This window comes from Lampris incognitus, chromosome 12 (assembly GCF_029633865.1).
Source record: "Lampris incognitus isolate fLamInc1 chromosome 12, fLamInc1.hap2, whole genome shotgun sequence".
NCBI classification, from domain to species: Eukaryota; Metazoa; Chordata; class Actinopteri; order Lampriformes; family Lampridae; genus Lampris; species Lampris incognitus.
This window is the reverse complement of record NC_079222.1, coordinates 17,968,080-17,991,018: the sequence shown is the minus strand read 5'-3', so window position 1 is coordinate 17,991,018 and position 22,939 is coordinate 17,968,080. Positions and strand designations below refer to the sequence as shown.

The window sequence follows — 22,939 nt, the reverse complement described above, 5'->3', positions numbered from 1 at the left end:
GATATTACCGTCAGAGAAAGGGGGCCTACTATATATATATATCAAAACGGATACAGGAAAAAAGATTTTAATACATTGCTGTACAGGCCTGTTTCGTGCATCTCGCACTCATCAGCTGCATATGTGTGTGTGTGTGTGTGTGTGTGTGTGTGTGTGTGTGTATATATATATATGTATGTATATGTATATGGGTGGCACAGTGGCGCAGTAGTTAGTGCAGTCACCTCACAGTAAGAAGGTCCTGAGTTCGAGCCCCGGGGTAGTCCAACCTTGGGGGTCATCCCGGGTCGTCCTGTGTGGAGTTTGCATGTTCTCACTGTGTCTGCGTGGGTTTCCTCCGGGGGCTCAGGTCTCCTCCCACAGTCCAAAGACATGTAAGTCAGGTGAATTGGCTGTATTAAATTGTCCCTAGGTATGAATGTGTGTGGGTGTGTGTGTCTGTCGGCCCTGTGTGATAGTCTGGCGGCCTGTCCAGGGTGTCTCCCCACCTGCTGCCCAATGACTGCTGGGATAGGCTCCAGCATCCCCGCGACCCTGAGAGCAGGATAAGCAGTTCGGAAAATGTATGTATATATATGTATATATATTGTCCATAGTGTTGCCTAGGGTGTCATCCTGACACAATGCCTGATACAATACCTTGTCATCCTGATACGATTCCAACGAAAGATGATAAAAGATAATCTGGTTATTACTACAGTCAGAGCTGACTGTTGCCAGCTGTTGACAGAGTTGCAGAAAAGACAAAACATTACACCAGCATATAACAAAGTTCATTAGCACAAGCCTTTTAAACAGTTCGCGATCAACAATGTCAATGTTGCAGTTATATAATTATCTGATTTAACTGGGTCTCTCTAAAGAGACAACCGATACTGACCTCGTCAAATAATTTACCAGGCTGTGCTGGGCACACCAATGCTTTGGATTTATAATAACAATAAACTGCCCCTTACCTGTCTTCTTTTAGCAGTGGAATATTATCTCATTTACCCTGCACAACCCACATGCCCCTCTACATTCACATCCACATACATACAAAATAATCCCACCACACACACATACATTCACAGGTGAAACTTCGTACAGTCACAAAAATTGTATACTCTGCACATTTTATCCACACTACTATTTTATTTGCAGTGAATTAGTTCATTACTGTTATATACAGTACCTTACTATATTACAGTCACACACTGTACATTGTAGTGAGACAATGTACATGACTTATTACTTTGCATTAGCATGTTGTTTTCACTTTTTTCACTCTACTTTTACTGTTTACAAACATTTTATGCTCTTCCTCCATATTGTCTTGTATATTCTGTACTTAGTTTTTGCAGAATATTTCCTTTTTTTCTCTCTTTTATTCATGTCTTTGTTCCCTTCCTGTAACTCTTGGCTCTCTTATGGCTAATGTGACAACTTAATTTGCCATCGGGGATATATAAAAGTTCATCTCATCCTATCTTATCGTATCTTTATAAATGTATAATACATCTCTCATGCATATTACAGCATAAACAGGCGTAAATAATAGAGGATGATGGGCGCATAGGCTTCGATTATGCTTTGTGTAATGACGCCTAAACGCCACTAGATGACAAAACCGAGCAAGAGACGTGTGATCGTGTGCCACAGGGTTCCACACTGCACGGAAGGAAGTACTTAGCAGTATATTGCTTCCTGACTTCCTGTCTGAGATAGCTGCCGACCCTCAAACAACAAAAGGCCTTTGATGTGGCGTGCTTTCGGATAAAATGCACTTTGTCGCTCCTCTCTTTGCTCAGAGAACTGTGGGCTTTCCACATCTTCGATTTGCGGAAGAAGTAATCGGATTAATACAGTTTCATATTAAGTTCGGAATAATTCTGTGCGTGATATCTGAAGTCCGTGATTTCATGTAAATTTTACGATAAAGAAAAAAAACGTGCAATTTTAACAGCAAAATCAAACCAAAAGCAACAAGCAAAACTAAAGCAATGCATTAAAATGACAGCCCTTACTTGAACAATATGTCGACACAGTAGAGCTCAGATTTGTTCAGTATAGCCTATTTACCCCCACAAAAAAACAAACACACACACACACATTCAATTCTCCCTTAGCAACGTCTAATAGCCCCTATTACATCTGCGAATATACAGTAATTAGCAGAGAGAGGTTTAGACATTTTACAGTGTTTTTTCTGGTACTTTGTGTATGTATCTTTGTGTACAAACGTATCTTGTAATATTTTGTAATCGCGCCAAAAAAAAGAAGACATTTTACAGGTTGGTAGCCCGTAACCATTAGAGAAGACACAGGGGTAAAAAAAAAAAAAAACAGCCCACATCATAAATACAGGACCAGTTCTCGGTCTATATTTTCCTCCCAGTTGTGGGTTACTATAGAGACTCCTCTGTTGTAGGACGGCCCTCCCGCAAAGAGCCAATGAGCGAGGTAGAAAGGTGTCTGGTTACTCCCAGTCAGCCTACGCTCCCACTGAAAAAGGGAGGGGTGGACTCCTTCCTCAGCAATAATGGTAACTTGGCCGCAACTGAGGTAGAGGAAGGGCAGTGCGTTAGGGGCCAAACGCGACGTTTAAGTAAGTATATCCCGTAGATTTATGTATTGTACGCCACGTGGGTTGTGTAAGATAGCGAACTTTTAGTGGATTTAGAGTTGGAAGTCGTACTCGAAAGGTGTACCGCCCCCCCCCGAAAAAAAAGAAAAAAACCTGTTGCCTCTTCGACGTTTAGTCTACCAACTCCCAAGATGTTCGACTGTGGATGGGATGGCGCTTGGTCCCGTTTGTCTGCGTACTCGTAGCCTGGCTGGAATATAAACAATTCTTTTTTTCGTCGTCTGTTTTAGCCTTACTTTCACGGTAAGTTTCATTTTCTAATGAATTTTAAATTCGTCCAACCGCGACGAAATGTGTCGTACGTAGCTCATGTCCAAAGAGTTTTATCCCAAAACTGCTAGCTTAGTTAACTCTTGGTTTAACTGCCAAACTGCCGGGCAACTCGCTGGTAAAACTCAACATTTTATATTCCTGTTCTTGCCACTACAAACAAAAGTAAGACGTACAAAATGGCACCTTATCGTTAGATGTTGGCATTAGTTAATCGTCCTGTGATGTTTCGTGCGAAGTTTTGGCCACTGCAGCAATCTCGATAGCTCAAGCTGATGTGGCACCAGATACCACAAGCTTAGCCAAACTTTTGAAGCGCTTCATTGGTACGAGATAACGAACAGTCACATGAGAATGAAAGTACCCTCAAAGCCAACCACGTTTAGTCCGAAATCTTAACCACTGGGATAATTTTGAATGGACGCCGGACGGGCGGCGAGTTTAAAAGACTCGATCGCACCTTTGCTGGTTTTGAGTACAACGTGCAGTGCACGCTGAACGTTTTAGTGGGGCGGTAAGAATGCCGCTTAAATTCACCCTCCCGTCCCTCCCATTTCCATGGGAAAGTTGTAAAGTTAGTCAGTCAAAGGTCAGATAGGTTTCAGATATGTTACATGTTAGACTGAAGGGGGGTGCAGCGTGTGTGTGTGTGTGTGTGTGTGTGTGCGGGGGGGGGGGGTAAACCATGCTCTGCATGTTACCGTATCCATAGAAACCCTGTGATTTAGCAGGAATGGGGAGGATGAGGCTAAAATCAAAATAAGAACCGAGTCATTCTAGGCTGATTATAATGCAGTAATCATGGATCTGCTATTCCAAACACCGTCTGCCATATGATTGTCAATAGTCAGGGTGACTTAAAAGTTAAAAAGACCATCGGTAAGTAGAACGTTCCAGCTTCAAAACGTGAAACAGTCAGTCCATCTCCGGCCATGTTACCTGTAGATTTATTGTATGCCCGCTAAACGCTTGGACGCTTTTAGTTATGTTATCAACAAGTTGGAGGGAAAAAAAACCGACAAAAGAGATGCACCAAGTTTCTGTTTCTCTGACTTACCATTGGTGTAAAGGGGCACAAGGCTTTTAACACTCATAGTTGCACAGCAAGGAAGATGGATGCAGGTATTCACATAGACAAAATAATTATTTTTATTGTGAATTAAACACTTACAGTGAGAATTCTACTGGTTTGATTAGAGTCCAGTTCTGTAATGCTCTTTTGCTGATGGTGTGCATTCCGGAATCACAAGTCTTTACATCATTATTCATTTTGGTTGAAAATATTTTGTTCCAGCCCTCCCTAGACCAAGAAGACTGTGTTTTGAATTTGCTCATAGGCAGTACAATTGGATTCTGGAAACAGAGGTTCACTCAGAGTTTGTTGCTTAGTTTTCCTGGCATAGATGATTTTAGAAGGATTTTTTCATCTCAACATCAGTGCAGAGTACCTCTTTTCTCATTGATTCCTTGCCCAAATGTCTTTGCCAGCTGAGACCACAGCCCTAATGTATGGAGGATATTAACCAACTCCCCCTATCTTAGAATTATGCTGTTGGAAATTACAGTGGGACCTAGTGTTTTCACAGCTGATTGTTTCAAAAGTTGTAGCTCGAGTTTTCAAGAGATTTTGAGGTTGGAAACAGAGGGTTTTGGGAGAAAGTGGTATGTGCTTTTCCGATCTCTTTTTATCACTGGCAAATGCAGGGAGTGATTGGCTGCAGAGGGAAGGGTTGCAGAAACTGAAATTAGTTGTGGTGATTTTTTTTTTCGTGAGTTACTCAGCCAAAGTGCAGTTTCACTGGAACTTGTTTTCAAATCCATTTTATGGTTTATAGCTGTGTCACAGAGAAGGAGGGAGGGAGGGACGGCAAGGCTTTAACTAAGCACAGAGTAAAGCGCACTATCACGTTTCCAGGATTATTTTCTTTAAAATCCTTGTGACTATGACCAAGATTTAAACACTTAACAGCAGCACACTAGACTTAATGTTCTCCCCTGTAAGTTTAGGGTGGGAACACATGTGAATACCTAGGAACAAACAACCCCCTGTTTGAAGGAGAGAATGTGTATGAGGCGTTGAAGTGATGAAGGCTGTCTGCTCTGACTGTTTTGGGCCACTGCCTCCTAAGCCTCTTCAATAATGAGCAGGACGGTAGACCAATGGGAGAGGAGCTGGCCTCCACAGCAGCTTCAGTTTGGATAAAAACATTCAACTGTAGGTCTCTGTTGAAATAACAAGGGGTGCAAAACAATCAGCCTTCACAGCACCCGCTCTCCCCATTCTCACGGGTAATGAGCTGGATGGGTAGTAACCCACTTTCTCTCATTCCTCTCACCTCCCATTGACCAGAATGGTTAACATGCATTCCTGCATAAACATGTATGAAATGCTTACTCATTAACCTCTCTCCAAACATGGATTTTTAGGAAAGATTTTTTTCCGTATCAAACCTGCAGAAAGAAAGCCTACACAGGCTCGATGCTGACAGCCCAGTTTAAGATGAGAGTTGGGCAAGATTACGTTATGAATAAGCTGCCATTTGATACTCAAGTGATTTAATTAATGTTACTTTTTTTTACTTGAAATGTTCATATCACTGTTCATTTGTTACGTGACTGTCAGAGGTCATATTTAACTTTCGTGAATAAAACTAGCGATTTTTTTTTCTTTCGGTCATTTTTATTTTCTGTAGTTCAAAACATTAATTAATTGGCAATTGTTATAATTATATAATATAGCTATATGATTGTTGGCAATTATATAGCTATAGCAAGAACCAATGCAATTTTGAATTGACTAAGTGAATACTGTTTGAAAGTACAAATGACGTCAACCAAGTCCTATTCTAATCAAGGCCAGATTTTATCACAATAATCAAATTATGTTTTGTTGTGCCTTGTTAAGTTAAAGAAATAGCAAAGCTAGTCCCCATGTAATCAACTGGAAGATTTATTAAGCTACAACTAAACCCGAAATGTACAACAAATATAACGAAGCAGATACAATTAGACTTATTTTTCATCATTGTAGTGTCATGGTAAATGTGGTACATCTCCCCTAAGGAAGGAGAAAAGGACTTGTACCGATTGGCTAGACAGAGGGACCGAGCTGGGAAGGATGTGCAGCAGGTTAGGGTGATGAAGGATAGAGATGGAAATGTGCTGACAAGTGAGGAGAGTGTGTTGAGAAGGTGGAAGGAGTACTTGGAGGGGCTGATGAATGAAGAAAATGAGAGAGAGAGAAGGTTGGATGATGTGGGGATAGTGAATCAGGAAGTGCGGTGGATTAGCAAGGAAGAAGCGGGGGCAGCTATGAAAAATGGAAAGGCAGTTGGTCCAAATGACATACCTATGGAGGAAGGGAAGTGTTAGGAGAGATGGCAGTGGCATTTTTAACTAGATTATTTAACATAAAAAAGTGAGCGGATGCTTGAGGAGTGGAGAAGAAGCATACTGGTCCGACGTTCAAGAATTAGGGTGATTTGTGGAGCTGTAGTAACTACAGAGGTATAAGTTCATCAGCCACTGCATGAAGATATGGGAAAGAGTAGTCAAAGTCAAAGTATCTTTACTTACAGGGAAATTAGTTTGCAGCCAGTATATATAAAACTTTGACACACACACAAAAAACCATACAAAACACCTAGGCAGAATTGACCCATCACTGATGGACAACAAAAAACAACAGGACATAGTGGCAAGGAGAACCGAAGAGTTCAGATATACAGACCATGGAAACAAGCGATCTGCAGACAACAGATGAATACTATCTACCATTTAACAACTGAATGACAGTGGGGACAAAGGAAGCCTTGTATCTCTTAGTCCTAATACAGGGCATCCTCAACCGACGATCTGAGGGTAACAACTCAAACTCTGGCCAAAGGGGGTGACCTTGGCACTCCAGAAGGGAAGTAGCCTTTCTGAACACCTTTCTATTATAAAGGTTGGTAAAACGATTATTTGGTAAAGGACAATGTACATTAATCAACATTTGAAGCAAATTTAAATGTACCTGAGTTAGCTAATAGGCTAGTTTCCATCAGCAGTCCCTTTGCCTGATGTTGTTAGGCATCCTAGGATAATAAAATAGTGCAAAAATTTAAAAAAAATAAAAATAAACATACAACATAGTTGATATACAAGAACAACAAGAGTAGACAAACAAGATATACAGAATATACAAATGTAGAAAAAGATACTATAGAAAATTATATAAAGCAGACATACAACACAGCTAATGTACAATGCAGTTAAACAACATGTTCAAGGTGTGTGCAAATAACATCAATGTTGACATTGTTGGTTCTTAATAAGCCATTTCTTGACATTACACTTAAATTAATAATAGGATGGGGACTCTCTAATTGATTATGGTACTGAGTTCCATTGATGTGATGCTCTAAAGGAGAAGACGGCCTGACCAAATGCAGTTTTCCCGAGTGGGATTGTGCAGTCCCCTCTAGCTCTACCTCTAGTACCTCTGTTTGTGGTAGATTTGAAGCTGATGAAGCTGGACAGAGGAGGAGGAGCTAAACCATGCATGATCTTGTAAACTAGGCAGACATTTTTGTATTTGATGAGTTTTTCCCAACTAAGTAGATTATACTTTTTTTTAAAATATGGCAATGATGAAAAGTGAATGGCTTCTTGTCTAAGGTTTTGAGTGCTTGTTTGTATAATGATTCCAGTGGTTTTAATGTTGTAGAGTGTGTGTTAGACCAGCTTATCAGACAATAGGTGATGTAGGAGACAACCATTGAGTGGAAGTATACCTTTGCTGCCTCAGTTGATTGGAAGTCTAACTTGAAATAGGAAGTAAACCTGAAATTTGTCAAACTAAACTTTACTTTATTGCAGACGCTTTTTATGTGGATGATGATTAGCGAGCAGCAGTATGGTTCCATGCCACGAAAGTGCACAACAGATTTGGTGTTTGCTTTGAGAATGTCGATGGAGAAGTATAGAGAAGGTTAGAGGGGGTTACGCTGTGTCTTTGTGGATGTAGAGAAAGCATATGACAGGGTGCTGAAAGAGTAGGTGTGGTATTGTATTAGGAAGTCGGGAGTGGTAGAGAAGTATTTAAGAGCGGTGCAGGATATGTATGAGGGCAGTGGGACAGTGGTGAGGTGTGCGATAGGGATGACGGATTGGTTCAAGGTGGAGATGGGATTACATCAAGGATCAGTGCTGAGCCCTTTCTTGTTTGCAATAGTAATAATAATAATAATACATTTTATTTGTGGGCGCCTTTCAGAGCACTCAAGGACACCTTACAGAACACAGTAAAAAATAAGCAGCACTGTATCAGACAGCATAAAATCAAAACAAAGCAGGGTAGACAATAAAAAGTTAATACAACAGATATGTATAAAATCATCATCTGCTCAAAACTCAATGAAGCGTGTATCAGACTGAATGTGCCAGTTTGAAAAGGTACGTTTTGAGATGGGATTGAAAGAGAGTCAATGTGGTGAATTTCTTGTGGGAGAGAGTTCCATAGGCGGGGGGCAGAATGACCGAAGGCTCTAGTCCCCATGGAAGTAAAGCAGGCCGATGGTGTAGTGACTTGGACAGCAGGAGAGGATCTGAGAGTGGTGGAATAGAATAGTGATGGACAGGTTGACGGACGAGATCAGGCAGGAGTCTTTGCGGATTATGATGTTTGTGGATGACATTGTGATCTGTAGCGAGAGTAGGGAACAGGTTGAGTACAGCCTGGAGGTGGAGGTATGCACTGCAGAGAAGAGGAATGAAAGTCAGTAGGAGTACGACAGAATGCCTATGCATGAACGAGAGGGAGGACAGCGGAATAGTGAGTATGCAAGGAGTAGAGGTGACGAAGGCGGATGAGTTTAAATACATGGGGTCAACTGTTCAATGTAATGGGGAGTTCAGAAAAGAAGTGAAGAAGAGAGTGGAGGCAGGGTGGAATGGGTGGAGAAGAGTCTCAGTGGTGATTTGCGACAGAGAGGTACCAGCAAGAGTGAAAGGGAAGGTTTACAAGATGGTAGTGATAGCAGCTATTTTGTGTGTCTTTATACATTGCTCAATAATCCAGGTAAGAAAAGAAGAAGGTTGGATCAGTTCATCTGGATACATTTATTGACATTCATTTCATCACTCATCTAAGTGACCTCTTCAGTCTAAACCAGTGGTTCTTAACCTTATTGGAGGTACTGAACCAGTGCATTCACCGAACCCTTCGTAATTGGAAAAATAAAATATGATATCTTCTAAACATAGGTATATATTGTATTTGTGCACAAATTGAAATGCCACTGTCACTATGTTTTGCTATTATTGATAATAGGGCTTTTTTGCCAGTTACTATTATGTTCCTGTTATTTTCGAAATCTCGTCCCACTTTTAGCCGCACCCCCTATGTAAAACGACTTCCCGTGGCTATGTGGCCAAGCGGAGCGTGACGTCACAAATAATACGAGTGGGCTGAATTTATTTTGTGTAACACATTTTTACTAAGCAACTAAATATTTGTAATCTAACACGGCGAAGAGAAATTGTGTTGCCAAATTTTTGACGCCGACAAAAACGGCCCGACATTGCTAGTGTGAACCGGGCTATACTGTGTGTGTCTTGACCCCTGCCGAACCCCTGAGAGTGACTCAACGAACCCCTGGGGTTCGATCGAACCCAGCTTAAGAACCACTGGTCTAAACTGACTGCAGGTATCCCCGCCCTTTAAACAATGCAGTTGCATAACAACGACCGAAACCAACGGCAAGTTTCATATGCAAATAAGGGTGTGACCATTAACTACAGTTTCAGTGGCCATGTGTACTATTAGCAGAGGATTTGGGAATGCCTAATCATTGGTTCAGATTTGTGGACAACACCTGGGTTAAAATTAAATCTCAGGATGGACCACGTTAACTCTGTGGACAACCACATCAAGTTCACCAGGGAGTATGTGAAAAATGACAGGTTAGCCTTTTTAGACTGTGAAATTGCAATTATGGTGAGGGACATTTGATTGTTGACACATACTGATCAGTACTTAAGGTTTGACTCTCATCATCCACTGGAGCATAAACTAGGAGTCATCAGGACGCTGTACCACCGAGCTGACATTGTCCCCACCGACACAGCGGCTGGGGAAGGGGGGGGGGCGGGCTAAGAGTACATCTGTCTCCATCTTACAATGCTGTGATCGCAAATATTCCCAAAACCTCTGTGAATAGTACACATTGCCATTGAAACTGTAGTTAATGGTCATGCCCATATTTGCATATGAAACTGGTCATTGGTTTCAGTCGTTATGCAACTGTCTTGTTTATAAGAGTGAGGATACCTGCAGTCAGTTTAGACTGAAGAGGTCAATTAAATGAGTGATGAAATGTATCTGTCAATAAACATTGTATCCAGATGAACTGATTCAACCTTCTTTGGCTATGTTGTATGGTTTGGAGACAGTAGCACTGATGAGAAGACAGGAAGCAGAGCTGGAGGTAACAGTTGAAGATGCTAAGATTTTCATTGGGAGTGACAAAGAAGAACAGGATTAGGAACGAGTATATTAGAGGGACAGCTCGGGTTGGACGGTTTGGAGACAAAGCAAGAGAGGCAAGATTGAGATGGTTTGGACATGTGTGGAGGAGAGATGCTGGTTATATTGGGAGAAGGATGCTGAATATAGAGCTGACAAGCAAGAGGAAAAGAGGGATGCCAAAGAGAAGGTGTATGGCTGTGGTGAGAGAGGACATGCAGGTGGCTGGCGTGACAGAGGAAGATGCAGAGGAGCCATTTACAGTGTGTGTTTTCTGTCCGTAGAGTGGCACAAGTAATTCTGGATTTTATCGTCTTTTACATCAACTGTTGCAAAGACAACCAAGTTTTGTTTTTTGTTTTTGTTTTGTTTTTTGTTTTGTCCTTCATAGTGTAATAAGTAAATGCACACACAAGGATGGCGACACACCACCTGAAGCTCAATCTGGACAAGACAGAGCTGATGTTCCTCCCGGGGAAAGGTTGCCTGCACTGAGACCTGGCCATCACCATTGACAATACCGTGGTGACGCCAACTCGTACTGTGAGGAATCTGGGTGTGATCTTGGACGACCAACTGTCGTTTGCTGAAAACGTTGCTCGCTCCTGCAGATTTCTCCTCTATAACATCAGGAGGATTCGCCCATTCCTCACCGACGAGATGGCACAGGTGCTCATCCAGGCTCTGGTCATCTCCCGGCTGGACTACGGCAACTCCCTCCTTGCTGGCGCCCCGGCGTCGGCCATCAGACCTCTGGAGCTTGTTCAGAAAGCTGCAGCTCGTCTGGTGTTCAACTGCCCTAAGTTCTCCCACACAACTCCCCTTCTCATGTCCCTACACTGGCTCCCAGTAGCTGCTCGCATCCAGTTTAAGACTCTGGTGCTAGCCTACAGGGCAGTGAAAGGAACAGCTCCTTCCTATCTCCAGGCCATGGTCAAGCCCCACACCCCCACCCGATCACTTCGCTCTGCTGCCTCAGGACGCCTGGTTGCCCCATCGCTCAGAGGCCCCTGCTGCCGAAAAACCCGGTCACGGCTCTTTTCTATCCTGGCCCCACCGTGGTGGAATGAACTCCCCACTGATGTCAGGACAGCGGAGTCGCTGCCCATCTTTTGGCGCGGGTTGTAAACTCACTTCTTCAAGAACTACTACCCTGTTACTTGCTCTTAGCACTTATTGTATTCACTCATTTAAAAAAAAAATCTCATTCTTGCACTTTCACTTTAGCACTGGTTTTGCTCTTAGATGCTTGTTTAGATGCACTTATGACCTCTGATGACTAGTAGTTCTCCTGATTTCCTACGTTAAATGCACTTACTGTAAGTCGCTTTGGATAAAAGTGTCAGCTAAATGACTGTAATGTAATGTAACAAGGTATGTGCATTTATTTACAAGTTGTAGCTCAAAAGACTATTGGAGGAGAATAGGAGCTATGTTCACAGATGAGATAAAGTAAAATTGCTATAATTATTTGTGAGTAGTAAAGAAATCCCCATAGTTTTGGGAGGTTTTTTGCCCCGATGGCAGACAAACTGCATTGTGAAAACAAGGCTTCTAGGGATCTGATCTGGATTGTATTTGGTATCATCTATTCATAACCATCATAATATATGACCAAAATGTATTTAATGATATGTGCAGTGTTTCCCGTAGCCATAACCATTAGCGGGTGGATTGCCCACTAATCATGAATACTCAAGTGATTTCCCCCTGTCGACTGTGAAATCTGAAAGTCAAGGAACACATATCTTCAATAAATATTCATTTTACTGTACTATGGAAATACAGGTTCTTCAAAACTAGTTAATGCTCGCAGCAATATGCATATGAAACTGATCGTTGTTTTGGATCGTTATGCCACTGTATTGTTTATAAGGGTGGGGATACTTGTAGTCAGTTGAGACTGAAGAGAGCACTTAAGAGTAATGAAACGTTTCTCTCTCAATAAACCTGTCCAGATGAACTGATTCAATTTACTGTGAGCTCTCTGATTGTTTGTTTTTTTCCATTAAATATGACTTTGTCTCATAATAAAGCCATACAGAAAGGTTGCAGGACTGATGAGAGTGCAGATGTCACACGCTGTCTGCTATTTTGGTGTCCCGTGGACCAATGAGAATGCTTATAACAAACAACAACGGAATGTTTCAAGTTCAGCATTCATTTTGCTAAAGATTGCTTTACATTTAACACAGCTGAATGTTTCAGTGAGTTGAAAGGTGACTCAACATTGGACGACACTACTTGTATTTTCATACTGCATGCTTTTTTTTAAAGAATGTCACACCACTTTGGGGTGAAAACCATGTATCTATAAATTTGGAGATTTTCTTTTTATTTAATAAACCAAATGTATTTGTACCCTTTTTAAGGCCTGTGAACACCTCAGTGTTCCTAGATAACACACAATTCCCGTTCGTTAATGGAAAATTTCAAGGGGAAACACAGGTGTTAAAGCAAAAATTTTACCTGGTATCGCTTTAGTATTATACTATATTTCCGTCCAAAAAACAGTTAAGCCACTCTGATATGTTCCAAGCCTTAAGTCTTTGGCTCCTCACACTTGCACCCAGACATGACACACAACAGAGCTATTTGGGTGGTAATGGTTTTTAATTAGTTTACTGTAATGCTTAACCTTAGCTCCTTTTTTTCCCTATCGTATCATAGTGCAATGTGGGGAGTTGCATTTGGTTGTCACCACTGAACAGGATCATGGTTATGTTGAGGGCCACACATTGAACATGCCTCATTTTCTACTCTTCTGTCATGAGGAATATTTATGGCTAATAGACTCTTGGATTCATGCTGTTTTAATCCTACAGAACACCACCTGACATGGACTATTTAAGACATTTTGACATGTTTTAGAAAGCTGAAGAATAAACAGCAAAATGTATACAAAATGACAGATTATGATGTTACATCCATCAAGTATGGAACAACCTACCTGTGAGCCTAATGTAATTTAAAGACGGTTCTCTCCTGAGCACAGCTTGTTGTGACATGTCTGATCTGAGACTTTGCAATTTGTTTGCCTTCATTCAACACCAGAAGTTTAACTGCTTTATCACTGTAATCTGAAAGGTGATGTAACCTTGTAATCTTGATTTTGAGTGGGACCTTTTTTTTTCTTTTTTCTTTTTTTTTTTTTACTGTGAAGTGCATGGTAGTCATGTAACATTGGCATGAGTAATTGCATTTTGAGAAGACTGTATTTGGTGTCAACTTTCAATGGTCTTCAGTTCAGTGCTAATGTAGAAGGTACAGTTGTCTGCTCCAGAAGTCTGTTATGGTATCCTGGTAAACTCTACCTTTGCTATAGATGTTTGTCTGTGGAAGGAAGATGTAAACAGAAGCTGTTGGGGTCTTGGCATAATAACCTGCTACTTAAGTAGCTGCAACTTAAGTGGTAAGGCATAACTTCTGTTTATGTGCATCATGTGCCCATGCTGCCTGTTGAGCAGAAGAGCATGACTGGTTTGGTCAGATATGGAGCTGAATTGACAGCAGGAAATGACTGAACAGCTGCTCTCAACGGAGCACCCTCTGATTTTCCAACTTGTTAATCAGAATTGCAGCAGGCAATAAGAGTATTGAATTACTAAAATTAATATAATATGATAGCAATGTCAGTGTAAATATTTGGGCTTCTCCCTCCTAGGTTATCAGGCCCTTTGGTATGAGTTTTGTAAGGATTCTTATGAGATTCTGGGTTGTTTTTGTTTTTAAGATTTTCTCAATTATTGATTCTCATTGGGGCTGATACGATCGATCTCTTATTTTCTTTGAGTGTTGAATAATCTCAATGATTCATGCAATGCAATGATTCTTATGGTAGTTGTAAATCTATATACACATTTAGGGAAGAGAGCAACATTCGAGACATGAAACTTTTCTCTCACAATGCTATGAATATAGTTTAAGAGCACCCTGTGTTGTGCATGTCTTCTATGCAATGTAATTTTCTAGTGTCATTCATTTGGCATATCAATCAGTCACACTTTATTTGTATAGCACTTTTCATACAAACAAATGTAACGCAAAGTCTTATACATATGCTCTTTCTTACCTACCCTCACAGAGAAGATGCACGTGTCCCTGGCAGAAGCCTTGGAGGTTCGAGGGGGCCCACTCCAGGAGGAGGAGGTTTGGGCAGTACTCAGCCAGAGTGCTGAGAGCCTTCAAGAACTCTTTCACAAAGGTATAAATATATAGAGTAAAGTCTGAAGTGCTTCTTTTTGGCTATGAATTAATTTGTTTCAGGCTACTTATTTTTCTGTATCTTACATTGTCTGCACCCTTCTTTTGACCATTCTTAATTCTGACTCTGACACTATTGTTATGAAATGAAGTAGCAAGTCAAGAATATACTTTAGTGATGGCAGCCAGGCCCCTGAGGTCTCCAGACCCACTGTAACCTAGCAATATGCATCACTAGTTTGTTTTGCAATAGGTGGTTGAACTTGGTGAATCCTGCAACACCTTTCTGCAGTTTGCCTGAGAACACAACAGTTTCATTGTGATGAAGCTTATACTAAATAGTGTTTTACAAGTTTAAATTGGATAACTCCAATCGTGATGTCTTTTATATTGGATTGGATTATTAATTTTTCTTATTTGAAATTATCATTTACTTTCTCTTTCCATTTTAAGTAAATTTTGTGATCCAAGAAGTCAAGAAATTGTTTTGGAACACCTTCTCAAATGTCAGAAGACATGTTTCAGTAGGACATTAAGATTGTCAAAGCTTACTTGTTGAGACAAGCAAGAGTTTCAGAATGTCTCTGGTGCTACACTACCTCTTCTTCAAGCTCTATCGCGTGCTCTGGTGTGAGAAGTTTAAATCTCCCTGTTTTAATATATTTATTTTCTCAGAATTCAAGAATTAATAGGCTTTAGGCTAAGCTGTATTGTGTTAACCAATTAACAGGGCTGTAAATTATTGATACACAATTTTCTGGGCCCTATAAGTGTTCTTCTTTGCTGTTATCTGTCTTTGCTTGATATCTTTTTTCCTCTCGGTGGCCATCATGCACCAAGCTATGTTTGTATGTAATCGGCGGCTCTTTGAAAGAACTAGTTCACCTGACTCTTGATAATTAGGTGTAAATGAAAGCAGCTAATCACAGAAAGTTGAATCAGTTCTGTGATTTCCTTACCTGTATTATTGAGCATGCGTAAAGACGAAAGCAGTTAATCTTTTAGTATCCAGTGAATGACAGACTGCTGAAATCCAGCTGGGTAGTCTGCTTTGTAATGTCTGTGGTTTCATTGTTTTCTAATTTCAGTACAGTTAGCATATAGTATACATGTCACAGCAGCTGGTTTTAATGTGTAGTTGTTCTCTGGTGCCCTGAGCTGTTTTTCTGAGAAACTTTTTGTCTTTTTTTCTGTGTTATAAGTGTGGTAAGAGGCACTACTGCTTTGTTTCATTTACCTAGGAAGTATTAATCCTTTCTTTGGTGTGACGTTAATCAGAGTAGATGTTAAATAGAATGTGTGTAGGCCTTAGTAACACCCAGTTGAAGTATAAATAAGTAGACCACAGCTATGCTATCTCCCAGCCAATATGTTACCTCATTACAGTAGAGTACAGTGGAAATATTTGACTCTTGCACGCTAAATCGTTTGAGAATTTCCACATGCTGACTTAGATATTGTAGATTTTGAGGTTCTCGTCTTTACCATGCCTTTTTGAGGATTTTGGAGCAGTTAGGCTATATCTCTTAATGGATTTCCGTGATTCCTTATTGTCAAACAACATTTGAAAGCCAGACCAACATATATAAAGCCCTGCACATCTAGATTACATTTTTTCTAATGCAACAATGGATTGATCAGATTTGAGGCTAGTAATTTGTCAAGCGAACCCTACTTTGCTGTCCTGAGTCAGTGTTCATCCTCAGTAAACTGGAAGTGAGTTTTCAGCTCTTTGATAAGCGCCTTAAGCCTGTTTTGCTGGACAACCCAGTGTCCATATTGTATCATGAGATAATGCTGTAACGAATGTTGTCGTGGATGTAGTGTGCTAGCTTGAGATAATGTCCTCGTATTGTCCACAGCATTCCCATAGAAGAGGTTCAAAAGGCCTAAACCTTGGATCCTCTGTTTCTAATCTGTGGGTGCAGCTCTCTCAACCAGTGACTTGATCATTTGTTCTCAAGACCTTGATGACTTTATCAGGCATGCTTATGCACATTTATGCTTGTGTTAATGAGTGATTACACACACACACACACACACACACACACACACACACACACACACACACATCGAATGATCTCCCCTCACTGACATCTTTATATATTTTTTGCTCTCTTTCTGACTCTCTTTCTCTTCACGTCTCTGTCTCTCTCTCTTAATTTAATAGTCTGTAAATAGAAAGGGAATTTTTTTTTAGTTTTCCTTTTTTTCCTTCTTTTTTTATTGTGTGAAATAGAACAACAATATTGTTTACTTGAATATAAATAAGGAAAAAGGTATTCAAACTAGTTTCTGTTGAAGGGTATTCCTCAGCTATAAATTTAATAAAACCTAATTTAATGTATTTCCTTTTGCTTAATCTAATAAGGAAATTGGTTAATGTCATCATACTGGATGTACTATTCAAATTAAGCACTTTTAAGTGATATTGTGTAATGTTTCTATTAATTTATTAAGACCTGGAGTATGTACACAACAAATTGAAACCTGGCGTTTCAGTACTCCACTTCATTCCCACTGCTATTGCCTTAGATGGCCTGGTGTGACACAGGCAGTATAGTCTCGATACCAGCAAACGAGACACTACACACAGGAAATAACTCTCACTACAAAACATGATAAAATGAACATACCAATTTTAATGCAACCTCTACCACCAAAAAGCCAAGAATAATCTCAACAAGAAGTCTGCAGTGTAAAAAAAAATTAAGAAAAATAAAATCATGTGTTCATTCTTATGCCTGGCAGCGAGCATCAATTCCTTTGTGGAAGAAACAATCGCATCTTGTTTCCTGATGTTCTACCAAACTGCCTGTGCATGTTGCACCGGACCATCTCAATTTGTTGTGTATATACTGCAAAACCTAATAAATGAATTGAAAAATGAAAAATGAAATCAAGATGTGAATAATTTTACCTCGTCTCTCATTACATATTTGGAGAACATTGCTTGTGAAGCACACACATGCAGTGTTGTTTTTTCCCACCTCTTTTTCTCCCCAATTGTACCTGGCCAGTCATCCCGCTCTCCGAGCCATCCCGGTCACTGCTCCACCTCCTCTGCCGATCTGGGGAGGGCTGCAGACTACCACATGCCTCCTCCGATACTTGCGGAGTTGCCAGCTTGTTCTTTTCACCTGATAGTGAGGAGTTTCAATAAAGGGACGTAGCGCAGGGGAGGATCACTCTATTTCCCCCAGTTCCCCCTCCCCCCGAACAGGCACATCGACCGACCAGAGGAGGCACTAGTGCAGCGATCAAGACACATACCTACATCGAGCTTCCCGCCCGCAGACACAGCCAATTGCGTCTGTAGGGATGCCCGACCAAGCTGGAGATAACACGGGGATTCGAACTGGCAATCCCCGTGTTGCAACGGAATAGACCGCCACGCTACCCGGATGCCCCAACAAGCAGGGTTTTTAATGGAATTGACTTGTGAAGCACTTGTTAGTCAAAAACTGCATGGGGATCCCTGGTTTTACCTCGGCTTGGTCGGCATCTCTACACACACAATTGGCCGTGTCTGTGGATGGGAAGCTGGATGTGGGTATGTGTCTTGGTCGCTGCACTAACGCCTCCTCTGGTCGGTGGGGTTGCCTGTTCGGGGGGGCAGGGGGAATTGTGTGATCCTCCCATTTGCTACGTCCCCTGGTGAAACTCCTCACTGTTAGGTGAAAAGAAGCGGCTGGCGACTCCACATGTATCGGAGGAGAAATGTGGTAGCCTGCAACCCTCCCCATGTTGGCAGAGGGGATAGAGCAGCTACCGGGATGGCTTGGAATCAAATCAAATCAATTTTATTTGTATATCACAAATTACAAATTTGCCTCAGTGGGCTTAACAGCAACACAACATCCTGTCCGTAGACCCTCTCGTCAGATAAGGAACAACTCCCTAAAAAAAAAAACCTTTAACAGGGAGAAAAAATAGGAAGAAACCTCAGGGAGAGCATCAAAGAAGAGTGGGGTAATTGGCCGGATACAATTGGGGAGAAAAGGGGAGGGGGGAATGTAAAAAAACAAAACAAACAAAAAAACTTTAAGAAAAAAGATGAAATCCGGTGTTTTCAGAAAACTTGATTGAAAGCCAATGGCTTGACATACTTGATAAGATGGGTAGGCGGAGAGCTGGCCAGCTCTCCTTTAATCTTCAGTTTTTTCATGGGGTACGTATTACTTCACGTGTATTTAGAACTTCTTCCCCCTTCCTCTAATTCTTATATTCTTCTCTCCCTCACACACTAATAATTTTCTCTCTGTCATGCACACTAACAAATGCACACAAGCACACTCAATGAATTGTCGCTGACAGAAGGAAATATCCATTTGACCAATACATTTGACCTTACTTTCCAACCAGCCCCAATAATTATTTCTTGTGTCACTATTATTAAATGGACCAGCTTCTGTCCCTTGTAGCTGTTTCTGTAATGTTGCATGCCTGGCATGTGGTAACTGAAGGTTACCACTACCCTGAGCTGTCAAGGCTGGCCTCAGATTGTGCTATCTCTCTTGGTTCAATTAAAGACATCCTTGGCGTGCTAATAAGGATTGCCCCCTATCAGTCTATGCTGTAGATATGCCTACCATGCTGAGGTCACATGCATTTAGTATAATCTTCTTGGGATGGAACCTAACGTGCATATTTCAGGCATTAAAATTCACTCAGTGGTCAGATACTTAGACCATGACTCAGAGTTGACTACTGTAAGCATTCTAGGTGTTTGGATAGCATACATTGTTTTGCTGCAGTGATGGCAGACTAATTCATCCTTACGTAGAGCATACTGAATAGACAGTAGTTTCTCATGTGTTTGGTTTAGGAATGCTCAGCAAAGTCAAAATGTGAGAAGCAGACGTTAGAGTCACTACAGTTGCTGCCATGTAAAGAACCATGTAAAGACAACTGCACTTTCCATTAGAGTGGAATAACAATAGAATACATTTTCTGTGTTACCACTGGTCTTGAGCCCCTTATTCACAGTCAAAACTTCACAAATGTACTTTACATGAGTGTAAGTAGTGGTGAGTGTTAAAACAAGACTACAGTGTCTCGGTGTCTAAGGCTGCTTGTGGTTATTGTAAGTATATTCATTAATATAAAGTATACACAAATAGATGAATGCTCCTCAGTGCCTGTATCAGATGAAATAAAAGTAACTAACAATTTCTGAAAATTTTCTAGTAGATGGCCATAGTACAACCTAGGCCACCAGCTCTTATATGACTTATCAGGCATGCTGCATAGATGAAACTCTCTACCACATTATTACAGTATTAGGCTTGCACTATCCAAACACTAAACCACCACCAGGGCAGCCCTATTCCATGTTTAAATAGTAGTGGTTAGCTTGTATGTTTGTTTAAGAATGATTTGTTTGAATAAGTAATGTGCTGAGTAGTCCAGATTTGGTGGAGTAATTCCTCTTCAATTTATTTGTCTAGTCAGGCTTTATATTGAACCCAAGCTCCCTGTTTGGATGTTCTACCATTTGTCTCTTACCATTTATCCCTACCTTGTCAGTCCCCTGCTGTACTTCTGCATGCCCAGCTGTCTGTCTGTCTGCCTGTCTGTCTGTCTGCCTGCCTGCCTGCCTGCCTGCCTGTCTGTCTACCTGCCTGCCTGTCTACCTGTCATCCTGTCTCTGTCTCTGTCTGCCTGCCTTTCTCCCTGCCTGCCTGCCTGCCTGCCTGCCTGCCTGCCTGCCTGCCTGTCTGTCTGTCTGTCTGTGTAATGGTAGGTTTGGTCCGGGAGTTGTTGCATGGTGTACAGTATGGACTGTTAGCATTTATTTTTGGAGAACAGCTCCTTTGTCCACTGCATGATAATTAATCTCGGTTCCTGCCCCTGATATCTTAGCTAACAGCAAATCAGATAAACTAATCTGGGATGGAATTAACTGGCAATTTAAGTTCTGGGATGTAGAAATTGGAAGTTTTCGATTTTACTTTCCATCTAAAGTAAGAAAGCCCTTTAAAGGATAGCCCTCCATTTACATTCCATGGTCCCAGCAGGAAAAACATTATCAACCCAACACAGAAGCACTTGGCTTCAGCTTTTAGCTACACTTTATTGAAACTGTTCCATTAATGTTACCATCAAAAAGTAACACACTGACATGCTCTGGAGGAGAAATGGTAGTGAGCTGAGCAGAAAAGTGTATGACATAGTCCACATTTTCTATCGGGACACATATGTATAATGACTCTTATCTCATTTTAAGGGGAGATCTCCTCCAAATGGTTAAATATGCTTTTAAACAGGAAACTTTTATTTACTTTGTGAATTCCATCATTTCAAAGCAGATTTTTAGTGCCTCAAATCACCCCTCCCAGTTCTTCTCACTTTCTGTCCCTTTTTGCGTTAAATAGCAATCAGAGGAATTTTGCAGCGCTGCTCTAACATTCCTTTGTATATTTTTAAAACGTTCTCTGTAACCATACCACTGACTGTGGCTTTGTAGGAAAAGATTTACATTTCGTAGCCATTCCTTTCTGCTTCCAAACTTTTTAAATAGATTTTTCTTTTGCTTGGTTGAGACAGTAACATGTTTTGTTTTTTTTGGTTTTTTTGTTTGTTTGTTTTTTACCTTAATCAGTTAAAATTGCTAAAAAAAAAAAAGGCCAAAGACTTTTGCAAGCAATATTTTTCCCTGTGTTTTGTTTTGTATGCAGTCACAGTATTCTTGCTCAATTGCTTGGAAAAAGTTGATGTTTGTATTCAGCTATTGTGTATGACAGTAACAAACATCCTTATAAATGTATTAGGGAGGGGAAGGTGGACTACGGGGGCGGAGTCTTGTTAGTGCTCAAACTAGGACCAGGTTGGGTGTCTGGGTGGCGTGGCAGTCCATTCCGTTGCCTACCAACATGGGGATTGCCTGTTCGAATCCCCCGTGTTACCTCCGGCTTGGCCGGTGTTCCGACAGACACAATTGGCCATGTCTGCGGGTGCGAAGCCGAATGTGGGTATGTGTCTTGGTTGCTGTACTAGCGCCTCCTCTGGTCGGGTCGGGGTGTCTGTTTGGGGGGGAGGGGGAACTGGGGGAAATAGCGTGATCCTCCCACGCACTATGTCCCCCTGGTTAAACTCCTCACTGTCAGGTGAAAAGAAGCAGCTGGCAACTCCACATGTATCACAGGAGGCATGTGGTAGTCTGCAGACCTCCCCGGATCGGCAGAGGGGGTCGAGCGGTGACCGGGATGGCTCGGAAGACCGGGGTAATTGGCCGGATACAATTGGGGAGAAAAAGGAGGGAAAATCTACCAAACCCCCCCCCCCACCAAAAAAAAAAACAAAAAACCTACGACCAGGTTTTCTTGTCATTTTGAATTATGGATTTTGCTCATTAATCCAAGTGACAACGACTACATTAAGGTATGTCTGTATTGATAATGGAAGACCAGTGCATCTGCCATGCTTTAAAGGTGCTATATACCACATTCAGCACTAGCATCTCAAACCAAAACAAAACCAACCTCCCCCCTCCCTCACCTTCCTCCCCCCTCCCTTTGCATTCTTGGGAATTTCGCATTCTTGGCTATTTCGTAGGTTGGAATACTGATTTTTACAGTATAAAGTTATTATATTAACATTAGTAACATATTCGGCTTAGTAAGGAGCTATTCTTCGATCTGCCGAGTGAACTAAATCCATGTAATGTGATTATTAGCTTGCTAGCTATCCTGCTAACGCTAGCTACCTCACATGCACTAACATGCATGCGCGATGCAGTAACATGCACGTGTGGCTGGACCAGCTTCCAAAACAAAGAACAGAGAAACTGTGATTACAACACACACAGATTGAATGTGATTTCATTCTCTGCTCAGGACTCCATTACTCCACTATCTCTTTACATAGGAAATAGTTTTTTGCTGATATATCAATGTTCTAAATCTCATATATATATATAGCACCTTTAACCTGTTATGCATACAAGTTGGAGTATGTCTTGTCTGTTGAGGTAGCCATTTTCTTGGAGTTGTCAAGGTCAATGCATTATTTTGTGATTATTTTTTTCCCTAGTAAACTTATTTTGAGACAATACTTCCATTTATTTTTAGTTGGAGGGTACAGTTTTCATGCCTCCTTTCCTGTTTTGATTCATGATGAAATCTGTTATTTTAATTGGCCATTTATCTTTTCCTTCCTTTAGACCCCTCAGCTATGGGCTTCATCATCTCACCCTGGTCTCTGCTGCTGATGCCTTCTGGCGGCATCTCATTCACAGATGAGAATGTCACCCAGCAGGATTTGAGGGCCTTCACGGCACCAGAGGTCCTGGAAGGGATGGCCTTGGTTTCTGTCACTGACATAGAGAAGGT

The 22,939-nt window shown here is 41.2% G+C and overlaps 1 protein-coding gene across 1 annotated transcript in view; it reads left to right on the top strand.

Annotated features, from left to right (window-relative positions):
- The first annotated feature begins 2,443 nt into the window (after positions 1–2,443).
- The window catches only part of ptpn13 (protein tyrosine phosphatase non-receptor type 13), a 104,730-nt gene continuing 84,234 nt past the window's right edge, over positions 2,444–22,939 (top strand). Inside the window, exons 1-4 of the mRNA XM_056290219.1 lie at positions 2,444–2,587; positions 2,742–2,869; positions 14,488–14,607; positions 22,771–22,937. Coding sequence (XP_056146194.1) covers positions 14,493–14,607; positions 22,771–22,937 — 282 coding nt within the window. The 5' untranslated portion in view covers positions 2,444–2,587; positions 2,742–2,869; positions 14,488–14,492. The remainder of the gene's footprint in view (positions 2,588–2,741; positions 2,870–14,487; positions 14,608–22,770; positions 22,938–22,939) is intronic.